The sequence below is a fragment of the Aulonocara stuartgranti genome (genome assembly GCF_965226115.1).
Source record: "Aulonocara stuartgranti genome assembly, chromosome: 11".
In the NCBI taxonomy this organism is placed as follows: Eukaryota; Metazoa; Chordata; class Actinopteri; order Cichliformes; family Cichlidae; genus Aulonocara; species Aulonocara stuartgranti.
In genome coordinates, this window is record NC_138947.1 from 10627055 (window position 1) to 10651380 (window position 24326).

Below are 24326 nucleotides of genomic sequence, written 5' to 3' on the forward strand. Positions count from 1 at the left end.
TGTTTAGCTTGCTTTACCTTGTCAGATCGGTTCTATTTAAGTGATTTATTGATTCAATCACAATTATTTTAAAGGAGTGTGTGCGTGTGTGTGCGTGCGTGCGTGTGTTTGGGGGGGGGGGGGGGGGGGGTGCTAACTTTTTCATACAGGACCAGGAAGGCTTGAATAAATACAAATAAATAAATGTATAAATACAACTTTGTCTAATATTACAATTTGATTTATGATGTGAAGCATGTAAGTCTGACATCGCTGCAAAAAATAAGAAAACAGGAAGGGTACAAGTACTTTCTCACAGCACTGTATATACACTATGGGAGCACAAAAATAGGAAATGTCCGTGTTATCCAAATATCGTGCATTTGCAGCGAAAACGCAGTTTCAGAGTAACTGAACTGCTGAGGCCTCGGGTTTTCAGCATGGGTAAGCTTCCACCTGTAAGTTCTAACTGAGCAATGTACGCTGTTTGTCTCGGTGTGTTGGGGAAGTGAAACTGAAGCACTATGGGTGCTGCGACATATGCATTTAGCACGGTCTAATATGAGTTGAAAATAAAGCACGGGCTTTATTTTTGAAAGCAGAAGTACCCTGTGAGCACATGTGTCTGTCTGCAGTTCCTTCTTGTTCTGTGGAAGCATTGGTTTCAAATTCCCTGACACCTGTAAGTATTTAATAGCGCGTTTAATAGGCGAGTTGCATGCACATCATCTGGCGAGTCAAGGTTGACAAAGAAGAAAATACACACAAACACATGCACACAAAAAAGGGGAAAAGGGCAGGTATCGCGAAGAGAGCCATTGCGCATGCGCTGTCGCACAGTTTCCATAGCGCTGCACCGTCCTGCTGAGTGAGTTGATTCTTCTACTTCACGTCCTTCGGCGTTCACAAATCCAAGGACACCGGAGGACCGGTGTGCCCGTTTTACCCAACATACGGGAGCTTTAAAGTTATTTGTCGATGTTGTCGTGTTTTTATTTTCATGTGACTTTTACTCATAAGAAACACCTGCTTGGCTGACAAAGTTATGATGGGACATTAGGCGGTGAAAATCGAATGAACTGAAGAAAATGTAATGTTATGGTCGCTGTCGCAAGTAGAAAGGTAAGTAATTATGGGTTAAGACTAGTGTCGTCGTTATTATTATTAGTAGTAGTATTAGTATTGTTATTTTAACGGGTACAAATGGAGTCAGCTAGATTGATTGCAAATTAAACAGCCGGGTTGATCCACTAAAGCAACCATAAACTGATTGCCAGCTACTCGCTTTAGTTGTTAAGCAAAGCAGAGGCAACAAAACTAGCTGCCAGGAATACAGCTGGATGGCTCTGTTGCTTCTTTTTCAGATTTCTAATGCATAGATGAACAAGAACATAATTAACTGCCTTTTTTGCAGAAAGTCCAGAAACAATTGACCTTTTATGCTTTTTAAGTTAAACGGATTGCACAATTCATATGCTGTGCTAAGGGTAAGGCTAAAAGCAAAACATGTGATTGCAAGGCCTGTGAAAAAGAAGGGGATGTAAAAGTTTGTGGAAGTCACTTTAATCAGCTGTTTCCTGCAGGCTTTGCGACTGAGTCTCCGTTCTTGTTTATTTGCCTTTTTAATTTAGTGGCTGAGAAATTAATGCTGCTTTTATGAAGTTTAAAATGTAAGAAATGTAGTTCGTACTGCTCCTCAGTTACACTTCACTTTACTATCACACTGCAGTGCTTATATGTTTCTTTTTAATAAATATAAACCCTTGAAAGTAAACCAGAGTGGCTGGATCACTGTAGAACATCTAGCTGCACCTAATACAGTCTCGGTATAGCACCATCTGTGGATGAACAGTCACTGCCATTATGCTCAACTCATTTTCCTAGCTCATTTCCCCAGCAAATGTGGCCACACTCTGCCGGTACTCTACTTTTATGTGTACTCCAACCTGTCCTTATTCTTCTCTCGCACCATAGATGAACTGCTTCAGTCAGAGGTTCAGACAGACAGCTCCCATGCTTGGCAGCAGCAAAAATGAGCTTGTCCCCTCCAAGCCTCCCAGAAGGAACGGATGGTCGTGGCCCCCTCAAGCCTTCCAGGTGGTTGGGTGGTTGGTGTACAGCTATCTCACCATAGTCAGCTTTGGTATCTATATCCCGCTTCTGCCTCTGCCGTGGAAACATGTGGCCTATACTGTATCCTTAACACACAGCGGGTCTTTCTTATTTGAATATGGAGCAAACATTAGCCTGTGCTGGGGTTTTTTTTGTCTTTTTTTGTCTGTGCTGCTGAACAGGACAAGGATTTTGTTGTGTGGCATGTCTGTATGGGCTTCAGTCACACCCAGTGTGACAGACTTTCTTTTTCTGGCCCAAAAGACATAATCAGTGGCCTTTTTGTAAGCTGTTGAATGCCGCATGATGTCAACCACAAGAACAGTCAATGTCTTCAGTCTTTATTTCTCATGCACAAGACTTGTACAGCAGTTGTTCTCTCATACTAGTCCCACTTAATATTTTTTCACATTACTGCACATTTATCACACGCTGCAATATTCTTTAAGGGCGTTTAAAAAAAAAAAACAAAAAAAAAAAACTTCCTTGACTGTTGTTTTGTGCAGCTGATGGGCGTAGCGTTTATTGTGCACTTATTCGCACACATCGCAGTTCTCACTGTAGATCCAGCAGATGACAGCGTGAGGGCCAAGCAGAGCTATTCCACGCCGATGCCTCTCTTTGACCGAACAAAGCAACCGCATGTTATCCACGACCTGCACTGTTATCTTTGTGATGTGAATGTGTATGTATCCTGAGCAGCAGTCTCTAATGTTCATTTGCATTTTCAAATTGGCAGGTACCCTATCACAAATGAGGAAAAACGTTTTTTTTAATAAAGTGTAATGATGTAAAACATTAAATCTTCTTGCAGTGGCCCCAAAGTAAAACACTGTGGTGTTTGCAACAAGTGTGTGGAAGACTTTGATCACCATTGCAAATGGCTGAACACCTGTGTGGGTGGAAGGAACTACCGGTAAGTTGAAGTTTTTGGATTTATGAGCCTTATCGTTGCTGTCCACATGAAGTAAGACTTGCTCTATAAATTCATCGGTTTTCATGCATTACTTTCAGGTACTTCTTCTTGGCACTGTGCTCAGCTACAATAGGCGTCTTTCTGCTTATTGTGGTTGTGTTGTTCGTATTTATTCAGCATTATCTCAATCCGTACAGCTTACGGACTGCACCGCAGTTTGCCGGTGAGTGACCTGCAGTATAATCTTACCAAGTCGGTGGAAATTGCAGCACTGAAAGCTGTCCTTTGTTCCTTCTTTTCAAAGATGTGTCGGGGAATAGTACCTGGCTGATGTTTTTGCCGTTAGCTCCCATAAAGACGAGTTCAGCTGGTCTCCTAATACTATCCTTCGTAACAGTCATGCTGAGCACCACCTGCTTACTGCTGCTAAGCCATCTGCTGGGCTTTCACCTTTACCTCTGTAAGTGAATTTTGGAGACATACATGTCATAAGGTTATTTTCCCCTCTTCCAGTGATTAAGCCTCACTATATCCTGTGGTGTTTGCTCCTCACTCTGGTTTATAGATCATAAAGGCATAAGCACGTATGATTATGTTAAGCTGCAGCGGCAAAAAGAAGCAAAGAAACGAGACGTCGAAGCAGGAAATGGTACTCGTAATGCAAAAACTCATAAGGCTCCACAGGTCAGGCTTTTTTTCTGCCTCTGTTATTCACCTGTTTAGTCTATTGTATTCAGTAGCTTTGTTTTTTTTCTTTTAATAGAACCAAGAGGCCTCAGTTGACTGTGAGCCATCATTGTCACAACGTTCAAGGTAAAATATTTCCTTTCTGTTTTGTAACGCTTCTTTTAAAGCTGTTTGTTTTAAAAAAATAGTAATACCTCTCTGGCTTTCTTGAAGTTCTTGCAAATTTCATGATAAAAATCCGTTCACCAGCCGGCTTTCGGAGTCCATATGCACAGAGGTAAGCATGTCTGCTTATATCTTCTTTGATTGATTTATGATGGATCTAATTTGTGACACATTAAAGTGTTCGAGGGTTTGTTTATGTTTTGTTTTTTTTATAGCTGGAAAACTTTAAGAAATCAGAGAACAAATTCCGTTATGGTACAGAAAATCCCAGTGAAAATATAGCAAGTAAGTATTCATCTGTACTCTTTACCAATGAGCTCTTTTATACTTTACAGTTACTTTATACTTTACACTTTTTGTAGGTAGGCGTTTTCAATAACTCTTACACAAATAATAGCGCAAATATTTAATCAGCCAATCACATGGCAGCATCTCAGTGCATGTAGACATGGTCAAGACAACCTGCTGAAACATCCGAATTAGGAAGAAAAGTGATCGAAGTGACTACACGTGTAGCATGGTTGTTGAGGAACTGCTGATCTGCTAGGATTTTCGCGCATGACCATTTCTATGTTTTATAAAGGATGGTAAGAAAAAGAAAATATCTATTGAGCACAAGTTTTCTGGTTGAAAATACCTTGTTGATGCCAGAGGTCAGAGGAGAATGGCCAGACTGCTTCAAGCTGATAGGGAGGCATCACTATCTGAAATAATCGCTTGTTACAACCAAAGTCTGCAGAAGAGCATCTCTGAATGCATCAAACCTTGAAGCAAATGGGCTCAGGAGAAGACCACACCGGGTGCCTCTCCTGTCAGCTAGAAATAGGAAACTGAGACTATAATTCACATGGGTTCACCAAAATTAGACAATAGAAAGCTGTGAAAACTTTGCTTGGTCTGATGAGTCTCAATTCTGTTGCAACATTCAAATGGTAATGAGTTTTGCACAGACACCATCAAAATAACCATGAGAGCATGGATCCAACCTACTTGTATCGACAGCTTAGGTTGGTGGTGTAATTGTGTAGGGCAGTGATTTCCAAAGTGTGGGCTGGGGCCACCTAGTGTGCTCCAAAGGAACTTGTAGGTTGGCCGCAGTAATAACAGAAATTCTGAAACTATGGACAGTTTCATATTTATATACATATATTGAAACTGGTAATAGAATGTGGTTAGTTTGTATTATTATTCATTACTCTGACCTACATTTACTCCTCTGGTATTGAGGTTTGTCCCAGTGACACATGGGTCACATATTGGCGGTAACACTTTGCATACGGGTTTGCATATGACTGAGTAACATTAGCAGTTTATAGCCAACAGCCTATGTTGTTGTTTTGTTTTTGTGTTGTTGTTTTTCAAATTAAAATTTCCATGAAAAGCATCACTTTCTCTTGTATTTTTATTAGAGTGAAGATTTAAGATTTTCTTGCTTTTAAGTTGGCCACAGTATTCTTGACTTTGTGAATGGCTGGTGTAAGGGATGTTTCCCTGGCACACTTTGGGCATTTCATCTTTTGATCGCTGCTTACAACAGAAAAATTATTCATGTTACAAAGCTCAATTCATCATCTTAAACCATGTACTCAAATCCAATAGAGCACCTTTGGGATGGGGTGGGACAGGAAGTTCACAATGCAACTGTGTGAAGCATTCATATGATAAGTATTTCCAGGATTTGTTGAATCTGTGCCACAAACAACTATGGCAGCTCTGAAGGCAAAAGTGGTTCAATCTGGTACTAGCAAGGTGTACCTAATGAAGTGTCCTATTGAGTGTATGTCAACTTCATTTACAAATATGAAACCCCCGCAAAGTATTAGAAATCTGCAGTATATGCATACTACTTCAGAACTGCAAACAATTATTGGAATTATTGCAGTAAAGTGTACAAGTGTTTATGCTGAGCGTAAATGAAGTGTGTTCTTCTACATTATCAGGTAAGTTTATTAGTATGTATTAGGAAAGACTGTCGGCACATGAAGTTTGTAAGTAATGCTTATCTCCTCTGTTTGACAGGGGGAATAGCTTTGAGGGACATCAAAAACTGGAAGCCTGACAATGATGAAGAGTCTCAGAGTGCCACTGTGAAGTCTGTTTGCAGTGTTCCTGGAGTGCAGGACCCTCTAGGCAGCTCAATCATGACTCCCGATGATATTTAAACAAACAGATGTCTGCGTGGTGGTGGATCAGAAGATGCTGCTCTCAGAAAATATTTATTTTGACATTATCAAAACAGAACAGAAAGGTTGGCTATTTACAAGAACAGAGTACTGTGTGGACCTTTGCACTTTTATATGACTGTTTTTGTTTTTTTGTTTTTTTGTTTTGTTTTTGTATACCAACTGCATAACCTGACCTGTCATTGGGTTTCATTCATTTTTTTAATAATTTTGTTTGTTTGTTTTTTAATGACAACAGTTGAATTATTTAAAGCAATGTTTTATCTCACTGACTTAGTTAGCGAGGCAGGTCAGTCTCTGTTCCATTTCAGTTAGACAGATGTATTTTTGCATCTTTTTGAAAACTAAATATATCACGGTGTAGTTTCCTGTTCATTTCACTGATGGTAACATTTGAGAATCTTTCCGTTTTTATCTGATCACCAAAGTGAGAACCTTATATGGGAAAAATGTTTTGTCTAACTGTGAAGAGTGGAGCAGATAGTGGCCTGAAATAACACTTCAGCTCTCTGTTCCCTTTCTATGAACAACCGATTTTAAAGTTGACGATGTTAAGCACACCCTTTTTTGCTAAATATGACAGTAAAGAATATAAAAACCATGTTTGCTCTGTTATTTTATTTCTTAACTTCCAGTGTCTACATCATTTTACAAAATACAAATATGTATCTGACTATTTGCTTTGTTGACAATATACAGCATGAAAAATAGTCATACAGCTTTGACACACACCTAAAGTTGGAGCATTAAGGTAGGACTTTTTGGAATGGGTTACAGTTGAAGTCATACATTTTAATGAATGACAAAGGATGTTGCAGTTGCAAATCCCTTCAGTTTGCCAGCAGGAGGCTCCAGAAATGGAATTAGCAGTTTGTTTGTTTGTTTTTTAAACAATATGACTGTGTGGGTGTGTGAGCTTTCCTTTGTTTATTAGGAAATGTGCCATGTACACAGCCAACAGTTTACAGATTTAGTGGAGATGGTGCAAGAAACTGGCTCACTTTGCAACAATTGTCAAACATGTGAATGTCATTCTTACAACCACAGCCTTTAGCATCAAATTTCTCATTCTTCATGTATATATGGGTCAAACCACAGCTGTACCAGGCCTGCAGCTTGTGTATGCTGCTTTTGAAATCAATCAAAAGTAAGTTTTGGGGCACATTTTCACATACCCCGCACATGACTGCTGCTTGAAGCATTTGTCTGATTTAGTCTGCCTTTTTCTCTAAAAAACAAAAAAGCCACTAATCATTATGTTTCTTTTGAGACTTGTTGTTATTGCATTTTTTTTTCAATTACACGTTTTATTTAAGAATATATAATAAATGGATTGTTGCAGGGAGTTTTAAGTGTACATTACTTGGATTGTACATATTTTCACCACTAGAGGGCTGTAGACACCAGTGCCACCTGGATGGGTGAGCTGGGAATTTGTATCGGTGTTTGCATACCAACGTATAGTGTGTCCTTTTTATTGTCTCTCAGAGAGGACTGTGTGATGTGTCAGCTTTGTTGTTCCTGCCAAGTCTGATCCTCCACTTTCTGTTGATGAGGTCACTGAACTTGTTCACCTGGTACAAAAAGTTGTCATGCTTAGAGATATCAAGTTAGTTTTTAAGTTTTGTACAATGCAAGATGGATGGGTGTAGGAGTAGTTTACATCAAATATTATGATGTGGCATAGAAGGGGGGGGAGAGCACACACCTCACATCTGTATAATTTAAGTCTAATTTAAGTGTATAATTAAAATCCTGCACCACTCAGTAACAGTGGTGAGTAAATATAGGTATTTATGATGGTATTAATATGCAATACAACAGCCTTAAACTGAAAATGATGATCAATACTTGCATGTTGCTATATGCCAGAAGTGGTGAGGGTCTGTCAAAGTGAAAATAGACGGCCCAAAACCTTTGAATCCACCCACGCTACGTGCCTGATCTAACGAGACCGCAAAAAAAACCACACTTCCCCTTTTTGTTTATTTTTATTTTACATGAAAAGAGAAATATCATATTAACAAAAGTGTAAGCATATCTGTGAAATCTGTTTCATGAACCTGACACCTGCAGTATATTTCCTGTATGTGGACTGAAGCTGGCATTTTCTAGTCAACCCAGATTAGGTGGTATTTTTTATGGGTAATACTAGTGTATTGCAAGTGTGGCAGGGCAACTCTTATTGCTAAGTCTGATCATAAAGCACTTTCAGTGTGTACTTGTTTTCGCTGTAGCCTACTACTAACCACACACTGGTGCAACTGAAGTAGCTTGAGTTAGACTATTATGTCATCAAGTGATTGCACTCTGTCCAGGCTGCTTTCATCATGATCAGCTATCACTATTCTCTCTTCGTTTGCTTGTAGGCTTGCATGCTTTCTGCTTATATCCTTGTGTTTGAGTTGCATACATCAGACCTTTGTGCCACAGTTGAACCAACCAAGACTAAAGGTTACATAATGTCCATCCACGTCCAGCCGTTATGGGCTACTGGTTGTGTAACACATTACAGCCCTGGACATAAGAAGAGTCATATTCATGAGTATTTGTAGACATGCATCCATTCTGAAAAGATTGCTTATTAAAGTCTGACGGGTTTCCCCTTGAGATAATTCCCTCTGGCCATCCTGTGTTTGGACAAAAGCCAAAGATTGTTATTGCTTGTTATTGCTACTGTGTGTGACCACTGGCCTCTCTCATGCATGTCCTTCCAAGGTTCATGGCTACAGACAGCTGCTATTATTAATAAAGCTATCATTTCGTACGATCCTCCATCCCTTGTTTACATCTACTATCTCCTCCCCTCAAAGCACGAAAAGATGCTGCTGGTTGTTTATCACAGCTCCAGTGTGGTATCGTCGTGCCTAAAACGAGGAGGCGAGGAGGAGGGGGCGGTAAAAAAAAAAAAAAGAAAAGAAAGAAAGAAAAAGAAAAGAGAAAACAGCTCGGCGCACTCGACAGCAGCCAATCAGCAGTCTGGTTTCTCTTCAGCATCTCAGAGGGACTGAACCATCGGGTAGTCTTGATCCCAGGCAACAGGGAGGAAAGATAGTTGAAGGCTCCTCGCTGCTTAATTATGATTTTGTGAAATTCGCGAGGAGCTGGAGGATTACGTCACCAGGTAATTAAAACGATTTGTCGTATTTACTTCATAAACAATAAAAGATACAAAAAACGTAGTTTGTTTTGACTAAAAGGTAGACCTGCATGTTTTCACAACCTGGAAAAAATGATTGCCAGCCTACACTGATTCATGTGATTCATTTGCGGGTCTTTTTTTTTTTTGCAAGTTTCTGCATGTATTTCCTTTTTATTTAGAATTTCCTGTAAAAGGATTTATTTTGACACTGCTCGATTCGCGCATACCTGGGCTGTACCTAATGTTCCGGACAGGCAGACTCGCAAGGGCTGACAATAACAAACGGATCACGTGGACGTGTGAATCTGGCGTTTGCAAGTTTATGTAACACGTTTCGCTCAATAAACGCACTCGGACTCTGTGGTTTAAGCAGCAGCTGCAGCCATGTCCACTGATATAAACAAGAGCTTTCTCCCCTCATCCGTTTATCCTTTGAACGCAATGAGAGCGAGAGTGGAAGCTCCTTTAATAAGCACCATTAATGGTTAGAAAAAAAAGGGGGGGGGGGAGCTGCTGGGCTACGAGTAGGTAGTTACATAATTAGGCACGGGAAGAAAAAAAAGATCTGTGTCATAATCCGATGCTCAGCTCTGCTTAATTTCAAATTAATACAAGATAATCACATTAATATGTCCAATTGCGACTGTCTGTGGTGGTATTAGGTTGTGGTTTTGAAGGAGCCATTAGTGCATTATTTTGGAAGCAGTGTCACTAAAGCACTGCGCGAACACAATATGTTTAATTCCTCTCATCTAATGGCGCTGCTGCCATTGGTTGAATTAGGTATGGCTGAGAGGAAGACAGTCACTGAGTTTGTCCTAGATTTCACTGTGTAGGTTTTTTATTGCACTCGACCAGGAGCCTTTGGGTTCTGTCGCAAACAATTAATCTCACGGTGTAAATCATCCTATTTTGTTTGTGATGACTCAAATTTAGGTCAGATATGCAAAGTCAGTGGGGTTTTTTAGACAGTGAATACAAATCAAACGGGAGGATAGCTGGCATTGGTGTGCTCTGCTATATTTTTATGTTTCAGCTGAGACATTTGGTCGCATTTCCACGAAATTAAAAGACTCTAAAATGAAAAGTTATACAACACAGTCTACCCTCCCAAAAATCTTTAACCGTACTCCCTTCAGAATGCATTTTGTTGCTGGCTCAACAGGCCTTTCTCCCCATGAGCCATGTCAGGGACGCTTCTGCTGTCTCTGGCATCATGTATCCTGCTCCAATGTGCAGCTGCATAAGGATCCCTGGGCTTTGTTATTACCTCCATTTGCTGCTGCCAACAATAACCACTGCGTCGTGTTTTAAACATCTTATTTTTCTACAGCGTAATGCTTGCCAAGATCTCTGGCTCACAGAGCTGTTCAAGTGTTTGGGGAGGCGAGGAATGACAGAGACAGCGTGGTGGTGACCTCAGACCTGGGCTGCGGCATGCTAATGTCGTGTCCTCTCTCCTTGTGTGGAGAGTGAGGACTGGGGACTGAACAGACCGGGATATATTTAAGGGGCTGTATTGAACTTTTTTGAAGAAACATGGGGTTGTTAGAACTAAACAAGCGACTTGAGCGCAGGGTGAAGCCCTGAGCAGACACCGGGGTGGTAACAGTTGACTGACATGGTCACATTCCAGAGCAGCTGCCTGGAAAGGATAGGTGATCTAGATAGAAAGCAGATGGGATCCCTCCATCCCCACTCACCATGATGGCATGATGAAGCAGTAGGTTACAGACACTGTCTTTTCTCTCTCTCTCTCTCTCTCTCACTCTGACAACAGTGTCATCATTTTGTGACTTAAACACCATCTGCCAAACTAACAGATTAACACCAAATTTTTCTCCCTCTTTTTTTTTCTTTTTTATCGCCTGCATGTTGTCTGCTGTCTGATCTGCTCCCCTAAGAATGAATAGAATGTTCCACTCGTGGCAATGTATTGTTGCTATGAATAGACACAGTTCAAAATGGGTCGATTTATAGTTAAAGCACTCATCTGTGCAGCGTATTGCCAGAAGGAGAGTGTATGTAAGCATGCTGTCATCCAGTAACAGATTTGTCTCTGGAGATCTGCCCTTAACCAAACGGCTTCTCATTTGTATGTGGCAAAGTGGGACAAAAAAAAAGTGGCACAAGGCAAATTTGATCTGTAATGGTAATGTTTGTCTATTTTTTCTGTATCGGGCCAAATCCAAGAAAAGGCAATGAAACAAAGACTTTCAGAGGGCCACATTTCAGTTCATCTCAGTGTGTGTTGTGCCTTATCCCAATGAACTCTGTGCAGTGTTAATTTTATGTATCATTTGAGGAGGCTTGTTGTACTGAGTACTTGGGCACTTAACACTGCTGACAATAAATTCAAGGAGGACGGTGAAAGGATTCCTTTGTTTCTGTTAGATTTAGTTGCTCTCATTAAAGCACAAAGGAAAACACAGTGAGCAGCTAGTGTACTGAAAGGATGTGGATCTCCACAGAGAGTGAGGTATATAATCACAGTACCTCAGTGTCGCTGCTACAGGAAGCAATTGCAGAATTGCTTAGAGTATTATGAATTTTATGTAGATTATGTTATGTCAGTTATTAATTGTATATGGCATTGCAATATAGATAGTAAAAATCTTGTTTCAAAAAGAAATTTTGATAATCAGCAATTCCTTTAAGGACTTTTTCAAGCTTTTATTTGTTTATTTATTTAATTTTGGAGCGAACATCTTTTATAAAGTCAATATTTTTAGGCTCTAGGAAACAGTGGTGGATATTTATAGACTATCGCCCCTAACCGGTCACGGCAGGTGGCTGCCCCTCCCTGAGCCTGGTTCTGCTGGAGGTTTCGTCCTGTTAAAAGGGAGCTTTTCCTTCCCACTGTTGCCAACTACTTGCTCATAGACAGTTGTTTGATGTTGAGGTTTTCTGTGTATTATTGAGTCTTTACTTTACAATCTAACAACAAAGATAAATTCAAATTAAATGTTGAAGAGATTATATAGCTATTATAATCAGTATTTATACTACTATTTAGTTGCATGCCTACATGAAGTTATATTAGTTCCATGAAGAGGAACATCATTGATTTGTTACTGTGATGGGCTGCCCAATCTTGAAGAATCCATCTCAACTCATTGAATTAGCTATTATTCAAATAGTTAAATTCAGATTTTAGGTTATCTGAGTCACAGATATGCTGAAAAATGTTTTCAGCTCCAGCATGTTTTCAGTTTTAATGCTACCTTCATAAACACATACCTGGTTTGTGAGCTTTGATATGTTCTTTTTCTAAAACTTTGTTGCCTATTTTCTGTTTGATATAATCAAAGAACCCGTTGTCTAGGTGATTGTGGGCAGCGTTGTCCTGTTTTCATGTTTCATTCTAAAAAACAGTTTTAACCTGATTTCAGCATGGTTTAAAAGGTTCTTACTTCCCCTTCTAGACATTTTAATGCCTAAAAACTTCAAAGCTGGTATGTCCTGACAGCTCTTGATCTGACTCTCCTTCTGCAATTTTAAGTAAAATCCCATTCCACCTCACCCTGGCCTCTCCTTCCTGAAGTATGGACACAGGTTGAAAATGTGAGGTAGTAAGTCTTAAGTCTTAAGGAGTAAAATTACAATCCATTTCTGAAATTCAATTAAATCAAAGTTAAGACTCTTAAATTGAAGATACAATTTGATTATGAGCAGTAAAATCATGATAACTTAAAAATAAAATAAAATAAAATAAAATAGCACTCAGCATTTCCACCACATCCCAACAGTGCTCTGTTGGAGTGTGGAGGTCATTTGAGTACAGCAAACTCATTGTCACGTTCAAGAAACCAAGTTGAACTTTCTGATATGTCACAAAGTTCAAATCTGTGGTCTCTAAATGATACTCACTTGATACTAAGAATCCCAAAGTGTGCCAAGGAAATATCACTTTCCACTAAAACTACCACCAGCTTCATTTGTTAATAAAAGGCAGGATGGATCCATGTTTTCATGGTGTTTATTCAAAATTCTGACCCAACCGTCTAAATGGTGTAACAAAATCTGAGGCTCATCAGACCAGGAAACATTTTGCAATCTCATATTATTACATTTTCATGAGCTCATGAGAACTGTACCTCAGTTTCCTGTTCCTAGCTGACAGGTGTTGCACCTGGTGTGGTGTTCTGCTGCTATAGTTCCTCTGCTTCAAGTTTCAGCTTGTTGTGTGTTTAGATGATGACACTATTCTGAATGCCTGGGTTGTAACCAAGGAATTATTGAACTATTTCTGTCAGCTCACACTAGTCTGGCCATTCTCCTCTCAATATAACCTGACTGATGTCAGGCAATTTCAGCCGATGCTTACTGGATATTTCCTCTTTTTCAGACCTTTCTCTGTAAACCTCAGAGATGGCTGTGTGGGAAATCCCAGCAGATCAGCAGTTTCTGAAATACAGAGATCACCTGATCTGGAACCAACAACCATGCCATGTTCAAAGTGACTTAAATCCCTCCTTTTCCCCATTCTGATGCTGGTATTGATATTCAGCACATCTTCTTGATCATGTCTAAAAATGCACAAATATTTATATAGGTGATATAGGTGGTAAATACATTACTTCAGTAAAAATGGTAATGATTTTCTGTTCTCTTTAATGGTGACGAACTTTATTGGTAATCCATTGAGACTTCAGCAACCTCAATAACTCAGTCTCAATTGTCTTGGCTGGAGATCTCGATGACATATGACTACAGAAGCCCCTGCCATCAATAGTGGTACTCTGCGATGTCACCGTGTGCATGCGTGAAGAAATGGCATGGGTCAGACAGAGAAGCCACTTGCCTTGGACAATGGGTTCCCAGTGTCTATAGCTGTGAATGCTATTATTCAGACACATTAATAATCTCTTTTTCCTCACAAAGATTCAACATTCTGAATATAATGGCTTTATGCAGTGTCAATCTTTTAACTTTGGTACGTATTCAAGCATCGACCGTCCTTAGCTAGGCCCTGTTTGTGATTGTTAGCTACAGGATTGTGGAAACAAAGCCCTTCATATTGCCACTGCCACTGGGGGAGCGTAAAAGCACTTCATTGGTGACTCGAGGGAGCTGCTTAAACTTTGTTAGCCAGAGCAGACGGTTCGAACCGCAGGACGCAGCATCCCGCTCTGGTTTGGTTCTCGTTTGTATCTTTTTAAAACCGACGTGAGTACAACTTCTGGCAAATTGTTGTAGAGAGTTTGTTTGGGTGTACTTTGCAGTGGCAGCACTGTTTCTTTAAGGATGCTGAGTATGGGAACAGCTGAAAGGTGAGCAGAAATGCATCATCCAAACATAATGCAGGGTTTTGTTATATTTATAGAATGAAAAAAAAAAGCTTTTACTGGCTTTTTTCTTTTTGTCACTCCTTTGTATGTTTATGTAAAGCTGACTTGAGAAGAAGAATTTGCTTCTGTGGCTGCAAATCTGACCGATGTGTTAGGAGAGACTGAATGAAGTGACAGTGGAAAGATGTGTGTCCTCACAGACTGTAGAAAGCAGAAATAAATTTGTTTTTACTGATTATAAGAAGGATTTTGACCTTGTATTAGTAGTATGAGCACCACTTTCAGTTTTTATGCTGCTGGGTTAATTGGTTTAATTAAATTTCTCTCCCTCTTACCCCTCCCTGACACTCACATCTGTACACACCCATAACATTAACCACTTTCATTCTGATCTCTCCCACAGCACAAAGAGAAAAGAAAAGTTGGCTAATCAAGACACTGCACAGAGGGAACCAAATTCCTGCACAAACATGGCAGACCAGAAGTAAGTCGTTTTAGCTGTAGTATATGACACTACAAGTGCTTCCAGTCCACAGTTTTGTGTGTGGGGTGTGTGTGCGTGTTTTATACACTCCTGTTTCTTGATTTGTGTGACACTGAATTCCAGAGATCTATTTATAACTCTCACTTCTCTACCAGAACCGTGATGTCTGCCCATTCACAGGCAGTGTGAGCACTTTTTTTAAACTGCACTTTATCTTAGAACAGATTTATTTTTCCAGAAAATCCTCCTCTTCCTTTCTGGTATCCATGTTTAGGCTGTACGTTTCTTTCCTCTCTTATCCGATGATTGTGATCAAATCCATGAGCTTTTCTTGTAAATGGAAAATATTACAGGGAATTATTTATGTTTCTTGATGCACAGCCAAAACCTCACATGCTGCAGGGGCTGCTTTTCCCAACTCACTTAATTTCTTATTCTTTTACAGACCTCCTCTGTTGTGACTATTCACAAGTCTGCTTAGAAAAGAATAACTTCAGTGCATGTACACTTGATCTCAGTAGCAGTAAACTTCCTTTTATACTTCTGACATCACATGGATAACCCGATTATTTGCTATTTTACCTTCCAGAGACAACATAGACGATTTTAAAGTCCAGACAGCTAAGCACCCTAATATGACTTCGGCCCCATTACGGCCGCATAGTGAACACTCTAAAGACCGGGCATCCAAGAGGCTTTCGACCGAGTCCAATGGGACTAGCGACGGTGGTGTCGGGTCATCTACACCGGTGGAGATTACTGCTTTGGAAGAATCATTTCGACGCTTCGCCATCCACGGCGACACTCGTGCAACCGGCAAGGAGATGCACGGCAAGAACTGGTCCAAGCTCTGCAAGGACTGCGGCGTGATCGACGGCAAGAACATCACCCTCACTGACGTGGACATCGTCTTCAGCAAAGTCAAGTAAGAAAGACACCGACATTATTGCACACTAAGGATACAATTTCAGTTTGGATTAGTAGAAAGTCTTTTCCATCATATTTGGGTTTTACCTTCCAATTTGCAATTGATTGTTTAAATCACTTAGCTGTTGTGTCGCGACAGAAGCGCATATTTTATTTATTGCATTTGTCATTTTGTAGATGATTGTTGGTAGAGAATTGCAAACATTTAGAATTGTGGTTCAAAGAACATAAAACTGAAAACTATTTCGTTTCTGTTTCAGAACATTTCAAAGAACTAAATTAATGTTTTTAGCAGGTATCAACCTTATTGTACAGTAACTATGAACACATGAAGGGCATCTAGCTATTATTAAACTAAACTTTAGTCATTAATAAGTAAGTCAGTCACGATCATCAGTTTATAAAGCCATCAAAATATCATAAACAAATCCAAGGCTCGGTTTAGCAGTTTCTGAATTTCATGTTCTGTTTCAGAACATGCTGTTCTTTCTTTTATTAAGGAGACTTGTAGTATTCGGTTGGTCAAAAACAGCAGCTAGAACAAAATGCCAGGATGGCTCATCTTATATTTCCTCAGGCTGGGCTGATTCACCCTTTACTGTGACCTCAATATTATTTCGCCATGGGAGTGAAAAAAAAAGAAGTCTTCTGCACAGCTGTGCCCATGTTTACCAAATGCACCGAAAATCCGGATGCTGTCTAGGCTGGTAACACTTTTAAGGCGAGCGTACATGTGATCCACGCCACATTAAAAATGAATATTGTTCCAGTGTTGTTCACACACAATACGGGACTTGTGTGCAGTAGCACAGAGTAAAGCTGATGTAAGGAGCGGGGTTTTTACAGCATTGGTTTGTGCGACCGTGCGCATGGTTATTTTGGAGTTTTCATTCATATACAGAGAGGCTTTGAACTTGTTTCATCCTGGTTGAATGATCTGAATAAGGATTATTACGCAAGACGGCACCAGAATTGCGGAGTACGGCTGGGAGCCACACTTCATTGTGTCTACAAGAATGGAGAGAAAAAAGATCTACTCGGGAATCTCACGTTGATTTAGCAGATTTTCCATCTTCTACCTGCATATAGTCCAATCTAAGTCATTTTTCATATACATTTACTGGAAGAGATTCCAAGATTATACAGAAATAGATTGTTAAACACATGGATGGATATCGAAATGCACCTATCGCTCTCTTAGTCTGTCCACTTCACAAAGTTGTCTAAAGATGGAAATGGGAGGGTGGAAAAAATGGGTAATCCTGTCCGATTTCAGGTAGACTTAGTCCAAAACAATATTTTCTTTGAGCACGAGCACAGCAGCGAGAATAATGGCAAATCAGTCATAATACATTCAATGCATTTAAGAGTTTTAAGAGCATTAATAAAATATTCCTTCCTATTTCAGCTGTCTGTTTATACAACAAACAGAAGAATCATTTTTCTGAGCCAACCACATCGACACCTTTGCTGCTGGCATGGCAATTTGTGTTTACATTTACAAATATTTTTCTGGACAGAATGAACTTAGACTGTGAGTCTTGTTTACATCCAGCTCTACTTGTGAGCAGTATTTTGAAGTGTGCAAATAATATGATGGCCCAAATTTTAAGGAACAAAGTATGCCCAATGGCTTTTTGCACATTTTTCTTACCAGTAATTCTGTGTAGTCTCATTAGGTCTCTGGATATGTGTGTGTTTGGTGTGTGAATTTACAGGTGCCGTCATCTGATTCCCTCGGGTTCTAATCCCAGGTGGTGCAGCAGGCAATTCTTTCAAGACTCACAGCTCTGGAGTGTGATCCAGAAAATATTACTGTAAAATGTGAAAAAAAAACCCCACACATGTGGTGTTTGTATACCTAGCCGTCACCGACAGTATAAACAGAGATACAGTTCTGGGGGAAGGGCCCTTTTTCATGTAGTTTCTGACTCCAGGCACAGCTGAGTGGGGGAGGGCTGGCATTGCAAGAGATGCAGATCATCACTTTCCTTTTAATCAGTGTTGGAGAATGCATGCAAAAAAATTAAAGATCTTAATGAGGACTGGCAAATTACAGCATGGCCCAGTGACTCATTATTTATTCTGGATATGGAGGTCTGCTGCACCACATTAGGTCTCTGCTATGCTATGTGCCTGCTTGGAACCAGAATGCTACAACATAATCTGAGATAGATTCATTAATTTGTAACGACATCTTATTTCCAGGGCTTTGGTTGTATTTCCCATAGCCTGTATATAAAAGATGGGTATAGCCACCAAGTCAGAGAGTAGTTTCTAAATGTTTTGAGGCCTCGATCATTCTTGCACCATGTTTTTTGTTTTTTTAAAGCGAGGGATGGGACTATATTGGGATAAAGTTTGTAGTATTTTTATGTTTGTGTAGATACTAAACTAAGAGTGAAGAATTTTGCGGATGCAACTCACGCAGATGTGTGTAGTCCTTAAAAAACCCCACCGGCACATAGCTTGATGTGCTATGTGTAGATCAAATACTGATTGACTGAAAAGTAGGTCTGAACATGAAAGATAGTGAAAGCAGCTTTTTGTTTTTAGGCCTTTTTGTCTTTATTAGATGAAGAGATGAGATGAAGTGGGGAGAGAGAAGCAAGCGCTTCGTGTTGGAGTCGAACCTGGGCTACTGCATTTAGCCCTGCAGCATATGGTTGCTTGTACCTAAAAAGGGGTTCATCACAAAGAGGTAGAAGCATTAAAAAAGTCTTTGTTTCCAAAGACTCTATTCAAAAGGCTAACATAGCTACCGTGACATCATCCATAGGCATCTGATAAGCCTTGAGATAAGTGGTTCTCATTTTCATAAAAGAGGATGTGAGGTGCAGTTCTGACTGTGAAACTGCTCATGCATTTCCTAACAACTTGTCAGTCGCAATTCATTAGCCAATGTACATGCCACCGATAACCCTCCCTTTTGGTACATAGTATAACCAAGAATTACAAAACAGACTTAATTTTTATCAAGTGGCTCAGACCATAAACCCAGCAGGGAAGTATTTATAGAGATCAAGTCAGAGAGCCATTTTTCGCATAGGACTGGAAGTCTTTTTGCAACCACAGCTATCGCCATGTGGTGTCCTTCAGATAAGAATGCAGGTTTAAAGCAACTTACATTGGTTGCATTGTGCAAGCATTGGTTTATAACAAACAGACAGTTGTTATAAAGGGAGACTTGGCTATAGAGTTAAAAACTGCGTTTTCACAAGTCTGTAACCACAGTTAGCCAGTTTGGCATTTTCACACTGAAGCCTGAGGGGTTTGACTTACTGTTGGAGCCAGCCTCAAGTGGCCTTTACAAAAAAAATTGGCGCAGATGTTGAATTCATGTTTCATCCCTGGAAGTCACTGCTTGGTTTCCTTATTAGTGAATGTGATCATGGGTAATACATTCAGTCCATATGCATCATATATTCCAAATGGCTGATATATGTCAACAGACAGCAGGTCAACTATCAGTGTCCCTGCCAAAAATAAGTTATAATGACCCTCTGACTTCTGTCCTTTTCAACCTCATGACAGCCTCGTTAGTTTCTCATCTTCTGTTTATTTGCACAGATTAGCCTTTTGTATTCTGTGAGGAACTGAACCGGTCAGTGTGGGGAGGTCTGCAGAGAGGAAACACAGCTATGTTCCTTGCACAGGAATGGCAGTTTAAAAGTCCAGTTTCCCCTCTGACAATAGACAGCATGGAACATACTCGGGGGGGGAATGAAGCTCCCAAATGTTCAACACTGATGGATTGCCCAAACAAAACCAGTCACTGAACAAGTGAAATTAATAATAAACCAAAACATCTCTGTTTACTGTAGCTTGTTTCTATGGCAGCAGGTTGCCAGGGGAGACTGTGTGCTTTATAGGCTGTTGTTTAGGTGTTTAAGTTTATCACCACAGTGATAGCAGTTTGTGTTTGTGTTGCTATGAACTTTTCACATGGAAGTTAAAAATGGCAAATGGCCATTTAAACAAGTGGAGCAATTTGAGATGGAGAAAAATTGACGTGATGCAGGATTTTCAGTTCATACAAGCGGTTTGATCCTCAGATAAACGAGAAGTCAACACCCTTCCAGATACATGGCTGAACTTAGCAGACAGCTACAGTCAAACACATTTGGGTCTAAGTGCGTGAGCCGAACACATTATGATGGATGATTTTAAGAGACGGCCTCAAATGCGAGCTACACTCTGTGGAGTTGCTAAGGCGACACATAAGTACTGAGACACACTGGGAGACGTGAAAGTTTTCCCATTGTTTATCTCAATAGGATACCATCTCCATGCTGTCTTACATCTGCCACATTAAAGTGATCACACATGGCTGAGTGTAGACTGTGGACTGTCATCTTAACCTCAAACTGCTCTGAAACACATTAGTACTTGGTACTATGGAGGACCTAAATTCTCAAAAAAGTCAATAAGAAAATGACCATGCACCAGGAAAAATAAGTCAATGTAAGTATTTGTTTAAAAAAATTCATTTAAAAGTTTTATTTTTTCATTCATCTGCTTTTATATTAATTTCCCAATTAGCTTACTTTCTTGTTTAACACTACAGGCTATTTTCAGCTAGACTAGCTCATTTCACCTGACTTGTAACCATTTCTGTTGCAAGTCTTTGAATGACCAACCAAAAGGACCAAAGGTGAATCAACAACACTGTGACTGATAGCTCCTTTATTACCATACTGAAGCAAAATATGCCAAGGGGAATAGCAAAATAAAATAATGAATAAATGGGAAAATGCAAAACTAAAATACTACAGGTATTTTAGCCCTAGCAGGTCTTAACTGAGGTAAAAAAAATACAGCCTCAAATGAACTATAAAACATGACATATCTCATCGTGTCATTATTTATTTAAGAAAGGGCCAGGATGGATGCAAGTGTTTGAAACTACACCCTCCCTGCTTTCATAAGAATTAAAAGAGTAAGGTGCTGGTAATCAAATGCACTTGATAACAGATCATGAGCAAGTATGACCACCTCCATAAAAGCAGAAGTTTGTTGTTCTGGTGCATTCAAATGTGTTACCACAATGCCAAGGAATGCACAGCTTAGGTTTGTAAAAATGGATCTGGACAAACTGTCTGGACCTTTGGATAGATGAAACCAAGGTGGAAATCTTTGGCCGTAATTCACAGCGCCAAACTAAACACAGCACATCAGCACAAATACCTCATACCACTTGCTACCATACTTTTAGATGGGTTTGACTTTGGGCTTAATTTTTCAGTTGTCAGCTCTGTGGCACTGTGCAGTCAGTGAGTGGACCATGAAATCATCTGTAAAATAAACTAATCTAGAGGTAAATGTGCAGCCATCTGTCTGACAGCTAAAGTTTAGCAGAAACTAGGTCATGCAAAGGGACAATGTTCCTAACCACACTAGCAAATCTACAAGAGACTGGCTGAAAAAGTCAAATGCCAGACTTTCAACCCAATTGAAATGTTGTGGTGGGACCTTGAGAGAGCTGTACATAAACAAATGCCCGCAAACCTCAATGAACTGAAGCAACATTGTCAAGATAAGTTCCTTCACAACGATTTGAGAGACTGATAAGGTCACACAGAAAAACGATTACTTCAAATTGCTTTTCCTAAAGGTGGTTTTACAAGATATTGAAGCCTGGGGTGTGTACTTGCTTGCTTTGATGTTTTGGCTTAGGTTTTGTTAATTCAATAATGATTTGGTGTAATACATCATGTATTGCTGTAAATCTTCAGTGTATTTAGGGTATTTACCTAATTTTAAGGCCTGGTAAGGACTAGATCATCTTTTTCCTATGACTATACTTTTCGGGGTTAGGTAATATACTATAAAGGTGTTGAAACTCCTACTTAAATGTCCATTCTTTCCTCCTATATTACAGGAAGAAATCCAGTCGCACCATCATATTCGATGAGTTCAAGGTTGCGCTTGGAGAGCTGGCCAGGAAGAAGTATAAAGACAAGACTGGAGAGGAGGCTGAGGCAGAGGTGTTCCAGCTGATCGAGGGGAAGTCACCGGTCATTTCAGGAGTCACAGTAAGATTCGATCGGAAAGTTTCACAAGTTTCACAACACGTCTCCTTTTTCAGCAGTAAAAACTCAAACTTTCTTTGTGAACTTCTTCACAGAGAGCCGTCGCTTCCCCAACAGTCAGTCGTCTTACGGACACCACCAAGTTTACAGGGTCGCACAAGGAGCGTTTTGACGAAACCGGCCGCGGGAAGGGTAAGGCGGGACGAGTAGACATAGTTGACACTTCTGGATACGTTTCGGGATACAAGCATCAAGGGTCGTATGAAAAGAAGGTGACCAAACCCACTGCGGGCAGACCCGTGTGAGGGCGAAGACAAGGAAATAAACATTTGATCAACTACTAGGATGATTTTCTATTAAACGATTACTCATAGAAAGCACAAAAGCATAGGATTTCATATTTTTTCCCCATCCATCTATTTTATGTGTGAGTGTGTGTGTGTGAGAGCGAGCAAGCGAGAGAGGTGTTTTTGAGTTCCTCTCTTCGTGAAGTGTGAGAACTGGAAAACTGTTTACATCTATTTTTACAAATTCATCACCAGCTGGTACATTCCTGTCTGATAGCAAGTTACTGCCAAACACTGAAGAGAACAAATGAGAGAAACTGCTTTGCTATGACTATTTAGGCTTTGTTGTTATGATAGGGCCTTGTATTTATTGAGCACAATGAGCAACATGCCAAGAAAAACAAAAGTGGGACAACAGTTTGGTGAATATACATTTGCACTTTTTAATAGAAACATTTGTTCCCATGTTTAGCTGATTACACGGTTTAGCTTGTTTTGCCATTTCAAAGATAATTGGCACAGGTTTTTGACAGAGATCATTGATTTTTCTCTTTCGAAACCTTAAATTCATTCAGATTTCAGCGTTGTCTGTTCGCCATCTGCACTTAGTAACTGTTTCGTCTTCATGAAATCTGCTGTTTGTTATTTTATGAGCTCACACTTGTCTTTTCAGTAATCTGCCTTTAGTTCGAACCAAGAAAATCGTTTTTTGGGGAGATTTTTTTGTGAAAGTTAGTCACCCCTCTCAGACTAAATATTTGTGACCTTTATCATACCTTCTTGCTTTTGTAAATACATATAAAAACAAAAGCTCTCCCATGCAGAATTTAACGAGCTTACTTAAAGCTCTTACACAAAACCTAAAAGGACTTCCCTGTTTTTTCCCTCTTAGTCTTTATCTAGCTTTATCATACCATATTTTATTTAATTATACACAAACTGTTTTGCTAACATGCATTTTAAGTAATAAATTGGTAAAGAGAACGCTCTAACAACAGATGAGATGAGCCTAACTGTACAAGATTGTATTTTTAACATTTTACTTCCTGATCAGATTTCTATACAGTAGTTCTAATATATTTGTGGTAAGATTGTGTATATTCTAAAAAGGTTAAAGCCACATTAATTTAAGACACTGGCTTCAAGTTTTATTTTCTATTTGTATTATGTATTGCTGTACTTTGTGCATGTTATGTATATTGCATTTGATTCAGCAGCATATAGATGACGGTAGGAGTCTGTCATATTATATTGGAACTGCTGTGCCTGGTGTAAGAAGAGACTACTGGGTGGACAACATTGTGTTGTTAAAAAAAAACATTAAGTAATGAAATTGTGAGACGACAAAATCTTGTATTGTTTGAAATCAATATGTATGAACCTGTACGTGTACAAAGTCAGCTAATGCTCTAATATTTGTTGATAAAAATCTCCTAATGCGCACAGTCATCCAAGGCACAGATTTAACTGAAGAAAAAACAAACAAACGCAGGGATTTTAATGTTTCCTTACACACTGTATCAGAAAAAGGGAAAATTGCAAACGAGTATTATACTTTTGTAGAATATTTTTCCAGCAGAATGACAGATTCATGTCACACACTACTTGTAGCCTCAGCTGATGAAGACTCGTGCATCAAGTGCAAAACTAGCAGCTATCAGTGTGTTTTTGTAGCTTGAGTATGATCCGTTTTCTGTGCTTAATGCCAAATACTGTGCACCTTTTAATGTGGAGACACAATATTGTCCTTTTTTCCTTCAAATAACTTGTAATGTACTATTATGCCCCAGTGCATGCAGTGTGTTTTCTGTTTGTTTTTTTGTTCTTGTTCTTTAGATCTCTTAAAGTGTGTTCATGATTTGTAGTGCATTATTGAAAATTAAAAAAGAAAAAAAAGAAACCATGCACGCACACCCTGGAACCTCTGCTGAGTAGGTTTTGGAGTGTCTGTTGAAACAGTAGTTATGTTCTTGCTTTCTTTTCTTTCTTTTTTTGTGGAGTTTACTCCCTACAAGTAGTACCAACCAACGATCTGTAACATTCATATAAAAAGAAAAAGAAGACATTCAGCTTGTGTAGCATCCAAACCTCTAACCTGGTTTGCCAGGGCTTGATTTAGTG

The 24326-nt window shown here is 39.6% G+C and overlaps 2 protein-coding genes across 5 annotated transcripts; both read left to right on the forward strand.

Annotated features, from left to right (window-relative positions):
* The first annotated feature begins 355 nt into the window (after positions 1-355).
* Positions 356-6643, forward strand: zdhhc11 (zDHHC palmitoyltransferase 11). Of its 4 annotated transcripts, none has more exons than XM_082550514.1 (11): positions 356-423; positions 1954-2172; positions 2598-2776; positions 2906-3007; positions 3106-3230; positions 3312-3467; positions 3573-3691; positions 3771-3820; positions 3908-3971; positions 4075-4144; positions 5879-6643. In XM_082550514.1, the coding sequence occupies exons 2-11, from the start codon at positions 1954-1956 to the stop codon at positions 6019-6021; spliced, it is 1227 nt and encodes a 408-aa protein (XP_082406640.1). In that variant the 5' UTR covers positions 356-423; the 3' UTR covers positions 6022-6643. The 4 variants fall into 4 exon arrangements, with proteins under 4 accessions (XP_082406640.1, XP_082406639.1, XP_082406641.1 ...); XM_082550513.1 differs by lacking the exon at positions 356-423 and adding an exon at positions 777-847; XM_082550515.1 differs by lacking the exon at positions 356-423 and adding an exon at positions 782-1101 and having other exon boundaries at positions 3944-3971.
* Positions 6644-8896: 2253 nt separating this feature from the next.
* On the forward strand, positions 8897-24166 carry tppp (tubulin polymerization promoting protein). The gene is made up of 5 exons (XM_082552776.1): positions 8897-9166; positions 14879-14959; positions 15549-15884; positions 21768-21921; positions 22014-24166. Exons 2-5 carry the CDS (start codon positions 14946-14948, stop codon positions 22221-22223), a joined length of 714 nt encoding a protein of 237 aa, XP_082408902.1. The 5' UTR covers positions 8897-9166; positions 14879-14945; the 3' UTR covers positions 22224-24166.
* The last annotated feature ends 160 nt before the right edge of the window (positions 24167-24326 follow it).

What these genes read in the sequence shown, in the direction of transcription:
- zdhhc11 (XM_082550512.1), top strand. Translation starts at nt 1,078, where the DNA reads ATGGTCGCTGTCGCAAGTAGAAAG. An exon ending in TCGCTGTCGCAAGTAGAAAG is followed by an intron (nt 1,102 to 1,953) that starts GTAAGTAATTAT and finishes CTCGCACCATAG; the next exon opens with ATGAACTGCTTCAGTCAGAG. An exon ending in TCCCAGTGAAAATATAGCAA is followed by an intron (nt 4,145 to 5,878) that starts GTAAGTATTCAT and finishes TCTGTTTGACAG; the next exon opens with GGGGAATAGCTTTGAGGGAC.
- tppp (XM_082552776.1), top strand. An exon ending in ATCGTCTTCAGCAAAGTCAA is followed by an intron (nt 15,885 to 21,767) that starts GTAAGAAAGACA and finishes CCTATATTACAG; the next exon opens with GAAGAAATCCAGTCGCACCA. An exon ending in CGGTCATTTCAGGAGTCACA is followed by an intron (nt 21,922 to 22,013) that starts GTAAGATTCGAT and finishes ACTTCTTCACAG; the next exon opens with AGAGCCGTCGCTTCCCCAAC.